Genomic DNA, 19,384 nt, shown 5'->3' with positions numbered 1-19,384 from the left:
GCGTGTCCGTGTACCGTCTTTCTGTGTAAATATCTCATGTTACGATATGAAAACCTGCGGCTTATATTCAGGTGCGGCTTATATATGCACAAAATTGATTTTCTTTTCAAATTTAGCTGGTGCGGCTTATATTAAGGTGCGCTCTATAGTCCGAAATTTACGGTATGTTACTTTCATTACGGTAATGTGCTTACGTCATCCCTTGAAGACGACCAATCAGAGCGCAGGTGCCGCCGAGATTTTCCCAGTCAGTTATTCGACGCGTCAAAGGAAAAATGAGGATGGATTTGTCAAATAGAGGAAGTTGTGTGAGAAAAAGGCAAAAGTACATGCTGATACTTCCTATAACATGATTTTTAGCGCTAAAAAAACGAAAAAAAAGTATAATGTGCTCAGTCCTTAAAGTGTTCAAACCCCTGGAGAGCTATAACAAGCTAAAGTTCTTTACCAAACTAGCTTAAACTTAAAACTTGTTAGGTTCGTTTTTGTTTCGAAAGCTAGCTGTGAACATTTAAATTTAAACGGTCAAATTTTTATATATACATACACATTCATATGCCCAGAGTGCGCAAACACTTGGGACGTGGTGGTTAAGTGTCTTGCCCAAGGACGCAACAACAGCATTCATCTGTGGGAGCTGGAATCGCACTGCCAACCTGTAATCTTCATATCGAGAGTGTGATTCGGACCACCAACCTTCACATAAGTGGGCAAACGCTCTACAAACTGAGCCACTGGAGGAGGGAGACTCTCAAACTGAATTTCACTGGCTGTTTCACACGTGATGGCGTCTTCATACACATAATCTCGTTGTCAGGGAAAGCGTGACTTATCTCTTTGTAATGATGTCATCTCTGCGCCCATCCTTTTCTCCATTGTCTAAAGGCGCTAAACTGGAAACAAAGCCCACTACCATTTTTCATGCGGCAATTATTCCTACATAATAAAGCGCCTATGTGATATGCTAATAACCACTTTAAGATCTGAAATGTGACTTGCTTCAAGCACCAGATCTTTTTCTATGTTAATGTTTTCCTGTATAATGGATCACAAAGTCCATTAACACAGTGATGTCCTTGTCGTTCTTATACTGAGACTCTAATCGCAAAATGACAGTTTATTCACAATAGACACATTATATTAGCTTTTTTTTTTTTTTTTTTTTGATATTTTTCATAGATGTATTTGCGTTTATCTTAACAGAAAAGTAAAGCAAAGTGAACCATGGCACCATCGTATAAGGCAGGCATACCCAAAGTCCGGCCCGGGGGCACATTGCGGCCCGTGTACAAATTTCCACTGGCCCGCAGCCTCTGGAATAAAAATAATTATGTGTAGCCCGTTGCACTGTTGACCAATGTAAAATACACATTTACAAGCAATATTATATTTCACCGAGGATGGCAGCAGATAATAATAATAATAATAATAATAATAATAATAATAATAATAATAATAATAATAATAATAATAATAATTTTTAAAAACCCTCAAAATAGCAAAAAAAAAAAAAAAAAAAACAAGATCATGTAGAGTGGGTTCATAAAAAAATTAATAAATTATAATAATAAAGAAAATAAACTAAAACAAAAAACCTCAAAATAAAAAAAATAAAAAAAATCACAATCAAAATTAATAAAAAAATAATAAAAAATTAATAATAATAATAAAAAAACCCTCAAAATAACTGAAAAAAAAAACAAAAAAAAAACAAGATCATGTAGAGCGGGTTAATACAAATTTTTAAGACCAAAATGACGAGTGCGACAGCAGCAGGTACAGAGAGAGGACACAGTTTTTCAATAGAAAGTGAATTGGAGCCAGAGTCAATGAAGCCGGAAGTGCGCACATGATCACTTCCTGTTTGGAACGTAGCAGTTAGCTATTAAAACATCTTTCGCTACAGAGTTTGGTTGTTTTTGCATAAAAGCTCACATGTGAAGAGACGAAACTGATCAAAAGTGAAAGTGTCTGACCTTTAAATGAAAAAACGATTGAAGATTGAATTAAAATCAATGAATTGATTGTTGATATTTAGCTTGAAAGTGACTCTAAACCATATTCGTGGAAATATGGAGTAATCACTTTTAGGAAGCACAGTCAAGTGAATGAAAATTTCCATTATCGTCTCGTCTGAATCGATACAGAATCCTTTTAAAGAAATGGTGGATAACGTCTTTTAAAAACCCTTCGCTATTTCCTGTGGATGAAAGCTCCATATTTCAGTATTTTAAATTTTATTCTCAATATTTGTTGGCTAAAAATACTCCGGTTCTGGCGTTGAACAGTTGCATTCTTTGACAGGTGTTAGCCAGGAGCCCTCACAGCAGGCAGGTGTCCTCGTTAGCCTCAGGACAGCTCGGCTAATACTGATCTACTGTTTCCCAGCATGCACTTGTACACAGCCGTGAGCTATGTAGTGCCCTCCTCCCACGCGCGCAGCACCTCTTCCATCCTCCCCTCCCCAAAACCCCAGCTACCTCCCACACAACCGGAGAAACAATACAAGAACATCATCCTCACCGCCGTGTTTGTCTTACATGTCCATAAGTCTCAAAATGACCATAAATTAGTGCTGCTGCCATGGCGATTTCATATTCAAGACTAAATATATCTTTTGAATAGTGAAAAGTCCTCAAAATGGCGTCTATAACAGGAATCCATGAATGCATGTGTATCACTACTTCTCCTGGTACTACTACTGCAACAGTGTTAAATGTACTAAAAGTAACAAGCCACTACTGTATACTGCTGCGGCCACTGACAATACTATGCAATACTACTTCTACTACTACTACTACTACTTCATTAAGACAGTGGCAAGGCAAGTTTATTTGTACAGCACAATTGGTACACAAGGTAATTCAAAGTGCTTTACAGAATAAGAAAGACAATAAAATCACAATACAACAAATTTAGTCCTGGTTTCATCCTGGTTTAGCCCTGGTTTAGTCTGGGTTTAGACCTGGTTTAGACCTTGTTTAGTCCTAGTTTAATCCTGGTTCAGTCCCGGTTCAATCCTGGTTTAGTTCTGCTTTAGTCCTAGTTTAGTCCTGGTTTAGTCCTTGTTTAGTCCTAGTTTAGTCCTGGCTTAGTCCTGGTTTAGTGCATGTTTAGTTCTGGTTTAGCCCTGGTTCAGTCTTGGTTCAATCCTGGTTTAGTCCATGTTTAGTCCTGGTTTAGTCCCGGTTTAGTCCATGTTTAGTCCTGGTTCAGTCCTGGTTAAGTCCTGGTTTAGTTCCGCTTTAGCCCTGGTTTAGTTCCGCTTTAGCCCTGGTTTAGTCTTGGTTTAGTCCTGGTTTAGTCCGTGTTTAGTCCTGGTTAAGTCCTAGTTTAGTCCTGGTTTAGTCCTGGTGTAGTCCTAGTTTAGTCCTGGTTTAGTTCCGGTTTAATCCTGGGTTAGTCCTGGTTTAGCCCTTGTTTAGTCCTGGTTTAGACCTGGTTTAGTCCTGGCTTAGCCCTGGTTAGTCCTGGTTTAGTCCTGGTTTAGTCCTGGTTTAGTCCTGGTTTAGTCCTGGTTTAGTCCTGGTTTAGTCCTGGTTTAGTCCTGGTTTAGCCCTCTTAAATACTTTATCATTACAGCTTTACTCCTCTAGTTTTATTTGCTTGATTTTTCTTGTGTCACTGTGAACAAGTATTGCTACTTTTACTATTGTTTTTATTAATACTACTACCACAAATTCATGGCTAACTACACATTTGACTATATTAGCAAAAAAATTCTATCTCGTTTTTGGATTATCCCAATGATGACGGGTTACCACGGCAACCCATCAGAATCTGCACAAATGTGAATTAAAAAAATAAAATCATTTGGAAAGGTGTGGAAATAAATTATGCATTTATTATCCCCTTGTTTTAAAGCTTATGGGCCAGTTTTGTTCAATTTTTGTTATTTTTTTGCTGTTTTTGTTCTAGTTTTATTCGTTTTTATGCTATTTATATCACTTTCCATATCTAAACAAGCCATATTATCAATTTTTCAATATATTTCCTGTTTCTTTTTTTAAAATTCATGTCTCAAATGTCCTCTCCTCCAAACCCTCCCACACAAAAACAACCACAGCTCTATCGTTACCGTCCCATCGTCAGAGCAGTGGACATGAATAAATCAGGAGTATTGCTGGGGAATACTGGGGCGGATAGATGGATTTGGAGGGGATCACCAAAACACAAGGCAACAGGACCCGAGTGTGCGCCCCTCCGTCAGCTCCCCAGGGTCCCCATTATGCTCCCTGTAAGTGGGACGGGAGGAGGTGTACTCTCTCACACACACAAATCCAGCTGGGCTCAAATGGGCTCGGCATTTTGACATTGATTTGTTTTTCTTATCCTGGTCCTCAGCCTTCTATTTTTCATCTCTCCCTCTGCATCCCTCGTTAGACTCCCTATTGACACATCACACATGAACTCGCCAGAGCGGAGTAAGCTACGAATGGGTAAAGAAAGAAGGAAAGACGGAAAGAAGGAAAGACCCAAGTCAAGACGCCATTTTAGATATTACAATATACAATTATCCCCAAATATAACTGTTCAGATTTTAATAAAACTCATCCATCCATCCGTTTTCTTTCACTTATCCGGGGCCAGGTTGTGGGGCAGCAGTCTAAGCAGACACTTCCCTCACCCTAGACACTTCCTCCAGCTCCTCCAGTGGGGCTCCAAGGCGTTCCCAGTCCAGCCGAGAGACATTCACACAGTCCCTCAGTGTCTTCCCTGGCGCCTTCTTCCTAATTATTATTTTGTTTTACCTTTGTATGTAAGATTAAGATCAAATAAATACATATTTTTTAGCATATTGTGTTAAAATGTAAGAAATATTTGAGATTCTGTACATATATTCTAATATGTTACCACTAAATGAAATGAAACAGGTATAATATCATAATGTTGAAAAATATATTTGAGGCTAGAGTTGTGCAGATTCAATTATTTTATTTTATTTTATTTTATTTGAATTGATTTTATTTTATTTTATTATTTATTTTATTTTATTATTTTTATTTTATTATTTTTATTTTATTATTTTTATTTTTTAATTATTATTATTATTATTATTATTATTATTTTTTTTAAGTTTAATCAAGAACAAGATTCAGTCATTTCAACTCCCCAATGATCAGATTAAGTTTCATTTAAAAGATATGATATTATTTTTTGCTTTGTGTAAATCAAACCTATTCTGCAAAATAGACTTTTCAGCACTTTTAACCATATTCTAGTAATTTCTTCTCTTCTGAAGTTCTATTTGAAGTGATTCACATTTTCATAATCTTTAATGCCATTTTGCTGATCAGTCCCTGTTTCACCTCCACCTGTGACACGCCCACTGTGACGTACGCACTCCCTTCTCTAATTTTATTTTCTTAATTGGTGATACTCGTAGAAATTTTGTAACGTGGAATTATTAAGTCGTTTTAGATGAATATTGTGATTTAAAATGTGCAAATTGTAACAAAATGATCCACGAGTGTCAGAGATTATAAATACAGAGCGACAAAAACACAACAGGGCTGATTTAAAACGACAAAAACAAAATTGAAAACCGCTATTTGGCAAAAAGCAGACACATTTGGCGATTGTTCCCACTTGCTAGCATTAGACTGAAAAAGGGATGGGCTAAAAGAGGAGAAGGAAAGGAGAGAAGGAGCGACGGGAGGAGGAGCGATAGTGACTTGACAGCTCACGATGGAATGCCTGGCTCTTATCCCCGGTGCTCTGGCCTGCACACAAATCAGCAGCTGCCAAAATCAATACGAATCATAACCAATATTTACCCAGCATGCATCACTCTCCCAGAGCAGGAAGAATAAGACGAAGAGATACAGCTGCGTCGACACCCCCCTCCACCCCCATACACTCCTCACCCTCCTCTTTCCGCTATTGTTGTTCCTCATATTGTTCGCAAATGACTCCCACCCAAACAAAATCCGCTTTTTTCCCTACAGCCGTGATTATTACAAACTGCTCCGTCCACTACTGCCTCCTACTGGCTGAATTATGCATTTTATCTCCCCCTTAATAATATCTTTTTGTGTATGTTTGTTCCGTTTGTAGATTTTGAGGAGCCGGAGGATCCTTCAACCCGGTCGTTCTTCTCCGAAATCATCTCATCCATCTCAGACGTGAAGTTTAGCCACAACGGGCGATACCTGATGACAAGGGACTACCTCACGGTCAAAGTGTGGGACCTCCAGATGGAGAACAAACCTGTGGAAACGTACCAGGTAAAACACATATGGCAAACTGAAGGCCCATGGGTCAAATGTGGCCCGCCGTGTCGTTTTATGCGGCCGACAACAAGGCAAATTAAATGTATAGCTGTCTTAAAATGTCAGTTTATCAGGAGAAGTTATACAGCCATATTTTTTACATCTATGGAAATACATGTGTAATATTTGTAAATTGGATAAGTAATAAATACAGGAAGTTTATGAACGAACCCATTGAGAGCGACCATTTTCCTTACGTGGCCCTCGGTCTGCTCGTGTGGACGTAGTCATACCAACCATGAAAACATCAACAATAATAATAATAATAGTTTTTTGATACTTTTTTTTTTTTTTTTTTTAATCAGGACATTTTTACATTTTTAGTCCAAGCTTGGGCGGATAATCACATTTGTTTAGTTTTTTTATGTAGCGCTTTTCCACCTTTAAATCACTTTACATCAATGAAACACTCCCCCATTCACACACGAGGTGGTTAAGTGTCTTGCTCAAGGACACAGCATTCATCTGTAGGAGCCGGAATCTCACCGTCAACCTGTGGGTTTAGGAGCAAAGATAATCACTATATCGACTTATCGTTCCGTGTATGAAAGCTGGAATATCTTTTGGGGTCAGTATTTGCAATTTTTATGTGATAAGGTAAGACTTGAGCTGTAGGGGGGAGCATACATAACTTCTATGGCTAATTTTTGTTTATTTGCTGCAGTTCAGGACTTTTACTGGGGCGATCCTGCTTTGTGTCATGTGGTAGTTTCAGTATTATCGTTTATCACAATATATCTCTGTATATATCAGCAGTGGAGGAAGAAATACTCAGTTTAGTTACTTAAGTAAAACATATTCAAGTAAAATATCACAAAAATACTCAAGTAAAAGTATCACCAAAAAGTAAAGTAAAAAAAAAAACTGGAGCAAAAAATACTCAAGAAAAAGTAAAAAAAAAAAATGGAAAAATACAAATCTGGAACAAAAAAAATACTCAAGTTAAAGTAAAAAAAAAAAAAAAAACTCAGTAAAAAAAAAAAAAAAATGGAACAAAAAAATACTCAAGTAAAAGTATCACCTGAAAAATTCTACTTAGGTAAAAGTATCAAAGCACCTGTTTATAAATGTACTTAAAGAGTTAAAAAAAAATTATTTCACGCAGATTTTGAGCGGTGATTTTGATAAAGATTTGAGCTGAATCGATCGTTTTTTTCCATCTGTTTTTATTTGTATATTTTTGTTTTGCTCAAATGAACGTGTTAAAAATAAACCCAGAACATGAGGTTGATTAACATAATTTGACCATATTTTAGGAGACCGTTGTTAAAGCAGAAGTGTGCCAGTCTGTGCACTAACACTAAATCTGTCTATAGAACAGCTCACATCCTTCATGGATAAACCTCTGGAGCCGATCAAACCGTATTGATCCATCCCGATCAGTCGACATAATCCCATTTCCCTGTCCCACGGCCCATCTGTAACTGTGTCATCTTTAGCCATTAGCCCGGGAGAGCTTATTGACCCCAGCGTCTGTGAGAGAAGATAGATACTGCCGAGCGGAAGGCCAAGACCTCCCACCGTGAGGTCGCCGGGGTCGCGTCTAGAGTGTGTGATCACGGACGTCATCTTGGGGCGGGGTCAGCGTTGATAAGGCCGCGCGATGCCCTCGAGAGGATTCTGTGTCCGATTCCAGAGCTGCCAGCCTCCACCTGTATTAGCCCGGGTCAGCAGGCCACGGAGATTAGAGAAGTGGAGTAGAGTAAACGAGAGAGAGGCTTACAAAGCACTTAAAGGCCGGAGAAAGAACAGAAACTATAAAACTAATGTGGGATCGTAAGACATGTTTATTTAGAAGGTTTTTAGGTGACATTTCTTTCTTAATTATACATTTTTACAGATATTCCATAGCCAGATAACACCATTCGATTTGAAAATACTGTTGTTTTTAAGTTTGTTAAGAAGCTGTGGCGCCCTCTTTTGGTATGTCCGGGTATAACTGTCGCTCATGTGAGGCAGGCATACCCAAAGTCCAGCCCGGGGGCCAATTGCAGTCCATGTACAAATTTCCTCTGGACCGTCAGGACAGTGCACCAGTGTAAAATAAACATGTACAAGCAATATTATATTTCACCAGAAGATGGCACATGGAAAGAAATTCAAACATTTGCTAAGAAAATGCTGAGTTAATTTGGTTAAAACCTATTTGTGTGACGTTCTCGGTTATGAACTTTAACAAGAACAGTGCAAGGACAAGACTGACTGACTCTCACCCGCATCACATTTAGCATGACGTTTTGCGAGACGTTTTGTGCGACATTTAGTGCATCAAAACCGCAGTATTTGATCCAGACCTGGTCTATTTACGACAGTCCGATCTGTTTCACTCTTCACATTAGTGCAGCAGGTTATTTGTTCCCTCTTGACGTGAATAAATACTAAAATCAGTGAATTTATTTTATTGTGATTATCAAAACCACAGTTTAAATGTTCGCTTTTTCATATTTATAATCTGTGTATCATTCGTTTTGTTTTTGAAAGGTGAAATCGATTTGCAGCAAAAAGTAAAAAATAATTAAATCGTTCATTTCCATTTAATATTAATGGTTCAAAGAATGATCAGGTCCACACATTTTCACCCTGCCAAATCTGGCCAATGTGTCTGAAGCAGGAGGCAGATTTAACTAAATATACTCAGATTCACTGCGGTCAAACGTGGAAACATAATAAATATTTACAAAAATGAACTGTGCTTAAGTTAAAAAGCAACAGAAATGAACAAAACTAAGGAAAAACCCACGTGTACCAGGCTGCACTGATCTCTTCTTCTCTTAAATGGACCCCCAGGTAAATACAAATCATTCCACAGGTGCCCATGAGGTTTTAACTATAGCAGTATGTCATTATAACTGCTTAATTATGCCTAAAATAAAACTATAAACACTGAAACCAGCCCATTATTGTGATATAGTGATTATCATGATGTTTAGATCTCTGCTTTAATCACAACTTCTAACAGAATAATGACGTCAACAGAATCCGTAACATAACACCTGCCTAATCTGTGCCACTTCCTGTCTTTCCCTTTCACAATAAAACCTCTTTTTTTGTGTGTGAGACATATATAACACATGTATCCGCCACAACATGTTCGAAGCGTTGTTGAACGTGTAGAATTAGACGATAATGTTGCTGTTAATAATTTTATTTTCATTTTCATTTCAGGTTCATGACTATCTGCGAGGTAAACTGTGCTCCCTGTACGAAAACGACTGCATCTTTGACAAGTTTGAGTGCGTCTGGAACGGATCAGACAGGTCAGGACGGTGACTTTGAAATCACTTTATATTTGAGTGTTTAGCTAAATTATATTCACCCTGTTTTCTCAAATCTCACAAGCAAAACAAATGTCCAGAAACGTTATGCTATTTACGAATTATGGCCGCCATTTTGAGGACTTTTGACCATTCAGGACGCTTGAATATTTTGTTTCGTTCTTAAATGCCATGTAAAACGATAGACTGGATAAAGAAGTCGGACTAAGTGAGTGCGACGTCAACTACGGCGTTCAGCTCCAGTCAAAAGAAGCTAATCGAGCTAGCAGTTATAACGTCGAGTTTCACATTTAAAATTCCAACCGCGAGTATCATAGCAACCAAAGAGCCAATCCAGAGCGAGGCTGTTGGAGGTAACGCCCCTTCTTGCTCTCACCGACGGTTTTGCAGGGAGCGAGTGCTTAGCAACGCTGTCAATCAAACCTGTTGCTAACGGTAGCAGGAGCGACCTTGAGGAAAGATGGCGCCTGATTTGTCTGTTATTAATGTTCATATCTTGATTTATAGACACAATAGTGAAATTAAAAAAAAAACGGATCATGTAGAGGGTTAATACGAACATTTAAGACCAAAATGACGAGTCTGACAGCAGCAGGTACAGAGAGAGGGGACAGTTTTTCAATAGAAAGTGAATCGGAGCCAGAGTCGAAAGTGCGCTCATGATCACTTCCTATTTAGAACTCGGCGGCTAGCAGGTTAGCTATGCCCATTTATATATACAGTCTATGTATGAAACCCATAAATAATGCTAGTTTACAAAAATCATAACGGCAAAAGTTACAAAAACACATTCCTTATTGTCTTTCTGTATAATCGCCCTGTGTGATGTGTATTTTATTATTAATTTCACGTCTGTGCTCTGTTTTCTCTGTGCAGTGTTATAATGACCGGCTCCTACAACAACTTCTTCCGGATGTTTGACCGAAACACGAAGCGAGACGTCACATTAGAAGCGTCAAGGGAAAACAGCAAACCCAGAGCGATTCTGAAGCCTCGCAAGGTACGCACAACCGAGATATACACAACACACAATTTTTTGATTTAGTTTTATTTTGTTTTAGTATAGATTTATTGTTTTATTTTATGCACGTTTACTACTACCTCAGAGTTTTGTTGTTTGCTTCATTCACACACGTTTAACACACAAACCCTGCATATTTAGTCTAAGTTCTTCTGTCAAACTGAAAACACTCTGTTCCACCTTGTGATGTCATCGTGTGGTAATACAGGAAGTGCTCCGCTGTGTTTTTAAACTCCACACACCTTCATTTCTAGAATCATTTGGATCATTTCAGCTCAGGAATTGCCACTTATCTCTACTGAACTAAAGGTAAAAAGGAGCTGTTAACTTTAAAACTACCACTTCATGACATCACAAGGTGGAACAGCGCGTTTTGAGCTTTGAGTAATAAACCAGTGTGACTCAAACATGTGTGAATGAAACAAAACACAACTCCAGGTCTGATTTTGAGGAGGTAACAGATTTATAGAGTCCATTTTGTGTAATATAGCCCCTTTAAATCCAGTTATTTTAAACTTAAAATGCTTTTCTCTGATCTGAACAGTTTCACATGAGGCGTGTCCATATATAAACCAGCTGAAAATAAACAAATGTTGTACTTGTGCCCTCGATATTGTAGGTTCAGCTGTGTTTGTCGTACTTCTCTTATATTAGTAAGAGTGCAGCCTTCATACACTCTCTTAAGTTACTTTAAGCAACATATATATGAAAGAATATACATATTTACAACGTTTATTTCCCCATAAAAGTACGATGAAATATGGGCTAATTATAAATACAATGATAGCATGATAAAAGTGATGGTTCATATGCAAATTTAACTGTACGCTACAAGTGAAACAGACATTTACCACAGTTTTGTTTTCCAATAATATCCTGTGTATCTTTGTATATTGTCCAATAATTCATATATTGTGTTGTGTTTTGTGTCTGTGTAATTGCTTGTTTTGCTCTACTTTGAAAATCACATCAAAAAGAAACATGGCAGGTTATTATAGAGTCAATTTTGTGTAATATATGACCTTTAAGTTATGTTCTAATACTGTTATTTCATCAAAAACAGACCTGGAGTTGTGTTTTGTTTCATTCACACATGTTTGAGTCACACTTTATTATTAGTCTGTAACATCTCCAAAGCTCAAAACGCTCTGTTCCACCTTGTGATGTCATGAAGTGGTAGTTTTTAAGTTAACAGCTACGTTTTACCTTTAGTTCAGTCGAGATAAGTGGCAATTCCAGGACTGAAATGATCCAAATGATTCTAGAAATGAAGGTGTGTGGAGTTTAAAAACACAGTGAAGCACTTCCTGTATTACCACATGATGACATCACAAGGTGGAACGAAGTGTTTTTTTTTTCAATTTGAGAGAAGAACTCAGCCTAAATCTGCAGGGCTTGTGTGTTAAACATGTGTGAATGAAACAAAAAACACAACTCCAGGTCTGTTTGTGATGATTAAACATTAAAACAGATCAGAAAATATAATATGAGCCTTTTTAATAACAAAAAAGAAGCTAGACGGATGTGCATTTAGCTCTTTTCTCGACACAGTTTAGCTTATTTCACACAGTTAAGATGGCGCTTGAAAACCTTTATATTTTCTGATGTGCAACGGCCATTTTTGAGTAATATTTTTGACACGTTTCCTCGTTTTCCAGGTGTGCGTAGGCGGGAAACGGCGCAAAGACGAGATCAGCGTGGACAGCTTAGACTTCAGCAAAAAGATCCTCCACACAACATGGCACCCGCACGAAAACATCATCGCTGTAGCGGCTACGAACAACCTCTACATCTTCCAAGACAAGGTCAACTAAACGGCCAAACTGCCCAAGCTGACCCCTGACCCCTGACCTTTGAACTGGGACACTGCGGGGGGGGGGGGGAAAGCACATTCGGAAATAATTGGAAAAGATGGAGCGTAAATGTACAATCCTTCAGCTTTTCCCGGCGTTGTTAAGTTTTGGCTAATGGACTTTTTCGGATCGGATTATCCATAGACTGAAACTGGTGAAGCCTGGATCAGTTTTTTGGGGGAATTTTAATTTATTTAACCAAGAAAAAGTGAATTCAAAGCTTTTATGCAAGAGTTTCGCTGTATGGATAATGTGTGATGTAGCAGCCACTCGGACCCTGACTCTAAACGGGCGGCGTGGGAATATAGCACACACAGAGAGAGACAGCCTACATGACTGTGGATGTTCGTCGTGTAGCAACAGCGCCCCCTACCGTTCAATCTGCCCTTCTGCACGCTCGGTGTCAGAGGCAAAGACAGCACAAAGACTCGCTGCTCCAAAAATCAGAAAGGAGACTGTTAATGTTTTGGAATTGCCTGTGATAAAAAGGAAAAAAATACAGGATTGTTTTTGGAATATGGTTGTGTCCCTTTGTTGTAATATGAATGAAAGACGCCACGTAAGGCCATTTGATTTGAAAATACTGATGTTTTTAAGTTCGTTAAGAAGCTGTGGTGCCTTCTTTTGGTATGTTGGGGGTTAACGTTGATCATGTAAAGGGGCGGGAGGGAGGGAGAGCGAATGTTTCCAATTGGCAAAAGTCATATTTCGCGTTTTCGGTTCGATTTTCTTACGTTATTTGTTGAAAAAGATAAACGACACGCCGCTTTTAATGCTCGAAGTGGAGACGAAGACGAAGACGGAGCGCTTTTGGGGCGGTGTAGTCCGACGTTAGAGGAGGACACAGCAGCTGATGTCAATACCATACTGTAGTTAGTTGATATCTTATTTGCATAGTGCTTAATAACTTGGTAGATGGCGATTTTCCGTATACTTCAGTCAGGAGGGTAGATTAGCTCGTTAGCTGCATGCGTTGGGTCAAAATCACACTGTTTTCAATACAAACAAAGCACTATGCAAGTAATATACAGACCTGTGCAAAAGTACAAAAAAACGCTGTTACATGTGGGTCAAAAGACGATGTTTTGTTGTTGATTCCAATGGGCCTGTCACGATAATAAACTTGGAAGAACGATATATTGAACGATAATACTGAAACGACTTTCTGTTACTGATACCGAGCAGAGAAAAAGGTAAAAATCGGTAAATATAGGTAAAAATCGCCACGAAATTTGACCTTTGAACGTGAGCAGTTTGTGATCACATTTCGCTCTTTCTGGGCAGGAGGGATTTTTTTGTTGTAGTACCCATGAGTGTCCACTAATCCAACTCGAGACAGCTCTAAGATCCCCTGTACAGTTATTTTAATAGATCCATGCCCTGAACAAGCAAGCGAACAACTTTATTTATTTATTTTTTATTGTAGAAAAGGTAAAATACAAACAAACCAGTCACTGTACAAAATCCAACAGATTCAATTTGCTTAAAGTAGATGCTACGTACAATTTGTCCATAAATGAAGGAAGTTTGAAGGCACTTTTAGACTTAGACTTAGCAAAAGATGAAATTAAAGCCGTCAACTGGACAGATCGTTGTAGGAGTGAAGACGTTTGGCTGCACGTTCAAGCTGCTCCTTCAGTTCTAGTCAAATTACTGCTGGACACTGCCTTATATCTGTCTGAAAGAGGAGCTAATGACACTGAAACGACCCTATCCAACCTTTAACGACCCTTGTTCTCTTTGTTCTGGGTTGTAGATCGGTGAGAGATGATGTCTCAGGCAGCCATTCCTGTTTAAGGAAGGATTGTCTTTCCTAAAAAATAGCTTCTTTAACTCCCCTCTCAAACCATTTCTTTTCTCTGGCTAAGATCTGAACCTCACTGTCTTTGAGATGGAGATGTACAGCAGACTGGGGTCCTGAAGGGCTCTCACGCCAGTGTTGGTCCACCAGCAATCTGATCAGAACTGAAGAAACAGCGAAATGTCTTCACTCCTACAACAATTTGTCCAGTTGACCGATTTAAACCTCGTCTTTTGCTTTGGATTAGACCTGGACAACTGAGGGATCACACAGACTTAGACTTAGTTAGAAAAGATTTTACATTTTATAAAACACCACAAATGTATGTAATGCTTTGCTAACAATATAATATTATTAATACCAAAGCTATCAATGATTTTTACAGAAAGTATGAGAAAAATTAATGGAAAATTTCGCTTCGAAGCCTCAGGCGACGAGGGGGAAGGTTAACTGCTAATGTTGAGCTTCATTAGCAATTAACCTTTTACAGCTCAAATGTAATTGTGTTACAAGAAAACACCCAAATCTCCAGACTTTTCTGAAGAAACTGTTCACATTGAGCCACGAAATGTGATGTCCAGCTTCCAAATACTGACCGATAAGTTGATATAGCCAAGTATTTACCGTGACAGGCCTGGATATCATCACTTTTACCAGTATTTTAATTGACTATTTTGAGTATTTATGTAAAATTGAAACGAATATCCTAACTACAATCAGTTTTTTTATTATTTATATGTATGCGATGCCTTTGGGACGTCTGTGGTCCAATAAAAAGATAAAACTCCGTGAATATAAATCTTCCCGTTGACTGGTTATAAACATGGAGCCAGTCTGAAACGCTGCGGTGCCTGTTCACGTTTTCCTGTGTTTTGAGTCTAATGCCGAAAAGTAGCAGGTCAAAGTTCAGTTTTAGCACCGGGAGCCCCCTGTTCAGTTTGTGTTTTTTGCTCCCATTTAACAAAAAGGCGACGAAGGTCTAAAAACCAACTCTGTGAAATCAGGGAATTGTTTTGTGTGATTCAATTCTTCTTAACAACCTCCTTTGTGACTCTTCTAACTTCTAACTTTTATAGCTGAGAATGTATCGAGATGCAAACGACTTACCATGCAGTCTTTACGCTCACTGGACTTTGAATAAAAAACAATAAAGATGTGCAAGTTCAAATCCTGTCTCTGCTTTTCTCTGTGTTTTTATCAGAGCGGTGCACACAGGCCAAGAGCGTCCTCATGTGGACAAAGACTGTAAGTGATTCAGTAACTGGACACAGATGGTGGTCAAATACAGATTGTACAAGGCAGGGATAAATATCTTAAGTAAAAGCACTACTGGAGCAGTACTGGAGCAAAAAATACTCAAGTAAAAGTAAAAATATCACATGAAGAAACCAACTTGGGTAAAAGTTTTAAAGTACTTATAAAAAATGTACTTAAAGGGTAAAAAGTAAACATATTTCACGCATATTTTGAGTCTTATAAAGCTTCAAATGTGGTGATTTTGATAAAGATTTGTGCAATTAATAGTTTTTTCTTAGCCATTTAATTTTTTTGTGTTTTTGTTCAAACCATGAGCTTGATAAATAAATACATAAATACACTAAACTAAACAAATAATAATAATAAAAAAAATAATAATAATAATAATAAAAATATAAATAATAAAAAATATTAAAAACAAAAATTCATAGAAAAAAATAAAATAAATACAATTAATAATAAATAAATAAATAAATAAATAAAATAAAATGAATGAATGCCTTTAGGGCAGGTCTCAAGCAATAATAAAAATACTGTCACAATATGGTTAAAAAAATGTAGTGTAGTGGAAAGTACAGATACTGCTCTCAAGTGTAGTGAAGTAAAAATAAAAAATATCCACTGTAAAATGTACTTAAGTAAAGTCCAGATACCTAGAATTTTTACTTAAGCGTCACACTGTTCTACGTGTACTTTGTTGCGTTCCACCTCTGCTCTTTATGATAATTTTTCTATAGTTTTAAATGCAAAAATGCTGCAAATAAGTAAATAATTATGTATTGTGTCAAGATCTTTGGAGTTTTTTATCGACAACGCGCAACGCATTTCTAGAGCCGTGTTTGACCAGTCTGCTGCACATCACACTTGTTTATTTGTGAATGGCATTTTACAATCAGCTCACAACTTATAAAAGATTTAAACTATACGAGATCTATGGGAGTAAACAACGGCTCATTAAACTGCAAGACAAAACCTCGGTAGTACTGTCCACGTCTAAGGATATAAGATAAGACGCATGTATCTGCTGTTAAACCCTATATCTATGAGACATACTAGAGAATCTCAGGCTGTGTTTCTGCGCTAATCCCCAATTATTAACTTCATTCACAGATACGCACACTCATTTTAATGGGAATATTTTTCTCACTTTCTAATTGGCTCCCTCGAGGCTGTAGTCGACGCAGTGTTTGTCAGCTGGAGACATGAGCTGTCAATCACGCCGAGTCTTTATAAGTGGCAGCTTTCATCCCTGTACCCCACTGTCTCTGGGAGGACAGACACGGGAACAGCTCTCGACACTGATTTCAAATTCTGGACACACTTTTGCGAACTATATCACCCTTTTGTGTTGGACTTTGGAAGAAAATGGAACCTACTTTGGACTATAACACCACGACCAACGCCTCCATCGACAAGTGGTCCCTCAACGGGCAGCCTTCCAGTCCACACGAAGACCTGCGCGTCATCGTCCCCTCCGTTTTGGGCGTCATCTGCGCTTTAGGTGTGGCTTGCAACCTCACGGCTATGTTCGTGCTTCTGTCCAATGCGCACAAGGGCAAACTGTCTCTCATCAACTCCCTCATTTTCAACCTGATGTTCGCAGACGGGCTGGTTTTGCTGTTTTCTGTCCCGTTCAAAGCGGCGTCCTTCTCCAAAGCGAGCTGGACTCTCGGTAGGGTCGTGTGCAAGACCTCCGCCTGGTTCCTCCACACTTGCATGGCAGCCAAAAGCTTCACCGTCGCCGTTATGGCTAAAGCGTGCTACAGATACGTCTCCAATCCCACCAAACAAGTCAGTATCCACCTGGGCTCCATTGTAGTGGTGCTTTTCTTCATCTGGTTGTCTTCTTGTTGCGTCACCATCCCGCAATGGCTGTTCGCGGTTCTCCAAAACGGTTGCAACTTCATCGTTCCCCCCGAAGCCAGAGAATTCATGTCGGTCTATGTGAAAGCGTACCCCTTGAGCGTCTACTGCGCCCCTCTGAGTGTCGCGTTGATGTACTTTTGGAAGGCGTACGGACAATGCCAACGACGTTCAAGCAAAACGCAAAATCTCCGAACCCAAATCAGGTCGAGGAAGCTGACTTTGATGCTTTTTAGTCTGACCGTCGCGATGGCGATCTTATGGCTTCCCCAGTGGGTTGTGTGGATTTGGGAGAGACACCTCGCGGAAAAACATCTCGAAAATCACTTATTCCCATCTCCACCTTTGCTGCTCATTATCTCAGCTCAACTACTCACCTTCTCCATGTCTCTGGTGAACCCTCTTATCGTTTTGTCGTTGTCTGAGGAATTCCGGGAGGGCTACAGGGGTCTGTGGCGACGCCTTACCCTCAGAAAACAACCACCGCCAAAAGCCAAACCGGGACCGCACAACCCCACCTCCCTGCGATCCCCGAGCCCGAGACCGGAGGTGTCAGTTGAGTCTTCGAGGGACAGAAGTTTGAGCCAAAGCCTTTCTCAAGACCAGTTTGATCAGAAAAAGGCGAAAGAGGAAGAAGGGATAGTGCTGCCGGACGTGGAACAGTTTTGGCACGAGAGAGAGGGCGGATCGCAGACGGCGGAGAACGACCCCATCCCGTGGGAGCATCAGGATAACAAGTAGACGTGTTGTTTAATTACAGTGAGTTAATGAGACTTCGGACTCGTTTGAAAAGTTGTGTTGCTGATATTACACGTGTGACTTTGTGGATTTAATGTAGCAGCGTTTTTGGAAGGTTTGTTCTGAGTCCGTATTTTCACTGTGAGTTTTCTAATGTCAACGAATTGCAAGAGACTCCTCCAGAAATGAAACTATTGTGCAGGTCAAACAGTGGTTCAACTTTTGTATATTTCTCATTTGTGAAATACAAGTACTATAGTAGTTTATGCATGAAATACCACATTTAAAATAAAAGTATCATATTCTAACTGACCATCCTTCATGAGTCTGTAAATATGGCGTCTTGTGAAGGGCAGTGTCAGTTTCTTTCTTGTATTTTGAAATCGTTGTTGTTAAAAATGTTCACATATATTTGGTATTTTATTTAACTTAACATGAACTATTGTAAATATGATGTGTTAGGTGTTTTTCAGTGGACATTTTTTCAATAAAGGTTGAGATAAACTCTGGTTTGATTCCTGGACCTCACAGTTATTGAGCAACATTCTCTGGATTAAAGAGAATATACATTTGAAATATATTTATTATGTGAAAATCTGAAATACAGGCAGGTTATCTGTAATTTTAGGACCAGGGTTCAAAGAGTCTGACCCATAGACTATATATATAAATGGACATAGCTAACCTGCTAGCCGCCGCGTTCCAAACAGGAAGTGATCATGTACGTGCTTCCAGCTCTATCGACTCTGGCTCCAATTCACTTTCTATTGAAAAACTGTGTCCCCTCTCTCTGTACCTGCTGCTGTCAGACTCATCATTTTGGTCTTAAATGTTCATATTAACCCTCTACATGATCCTGGTGATTTTATGTAGCTAGTTTGTTTATAAATCAAGATATGAACATTAATAACAGACAAATCAGACGCCTTCTTTCCCCAAGCCCACTAGCGTTAGCAACAGGTTTGATTGACAGCATTGCAAAGGGGCGTTACCTTCAACAGCCTCGCTCCTGATTGGTTCTTTGGTTGCTATGATACTTGTGGTCAGAATTTCAAATATGGAACTCGACTCCAAATTAGCCGCTATAAAGGATTTGTACTTTATGTTCAAGTAGCTCAGTGGGAGATGAGTTTCATGTTTTGTTTGTGGACACATTATGAGACTCAGAAAGACGTGCATCCCTACGATTTATGTAAAGCGAGCATCAAAATATACTGTTGTGTCAGTATTTCAAGCTAAAAAAATCTGACAAGGGTTCTTGTTTTATATTAAAAGTGTATTTAAAAGTGTTTTTTAGCGTATTT

General features: G+C 38.8%; 2 protein-coding genes across 3 annotated transcripts in view; both read left to right on the top strand.

Moving 5' to 3' along the window:
* The window catches only part of LOC117377829 (serine/threonine-protein phosphatase 2A 55 kDa regulatory subunit B beta isoform), a 178,073-nt gene extending 165,009 nt beyond the window's left edge, over positions 1–13,064 (top strand). Inside the window, exons 7-10 of one of the 2 annotated variants that reach the window (XM_033974331.2) lie at positions 6,058–6,227; positions 9,438–9,529; positions 10,424–10,547; positions 12,227–13,064. In XM_033974331.2, the coding sequence (XP_033830222.1) occupies positions 6,058–6,227; positions 9,438–9,529; positions 10,424–10,547; positions 12,227–12,382 (542 nt within the window). In that variant the 3' untranslated portion in view covers positions 12,383–13,064. The remainder of the gene's footprint in view (positions 1–6,057; positions 6,228–9,437; positions 9,530–10,423; positions 10,548–12,226) is intronic. The other variant, XM_033974332.2, reaches the window with a different exon arrangement.
* Positions 13,065–16,844: 3,780 nt separating this feature from the next.
* On the top strand, positions 16,845–18,083 carry gpr151 (G protein-coupled receptor 151). Its single transcript, XM_033974544.1, has one exon. It carries the CDS (start codon positions 16,845–16,847, stop codon positions 18,081–18,083), a length of 1,239 nt encoding a protein of 412 aa, XP_033830435.1.
* The last annotated feature ends 1,301 nt before the right edge of the window (positions 18,084–19,384 follow it).

The sequence above is a fragment of the Periophthalmus magnuspinnatus genome, chromosome 10 (genome assembly GCF_009829125.3).
Source record: "Periophthalmus magnuspinnatus isolate fPerMag1 chromosome 10, fPerMag1.2.pri, whole genome shotgun sequence".
Taxonomy (NCBI): domain Eukaryota; kingdom Metazoa; phylum Chordata; class Actinopteri; order Gobiiformes; family Gobiidae; genus Periophthalmus; species Periophthalmus magnuspinnatus.
This window is presented reverse-complemented; position numbering and strand designations above follow the sequence as displayed.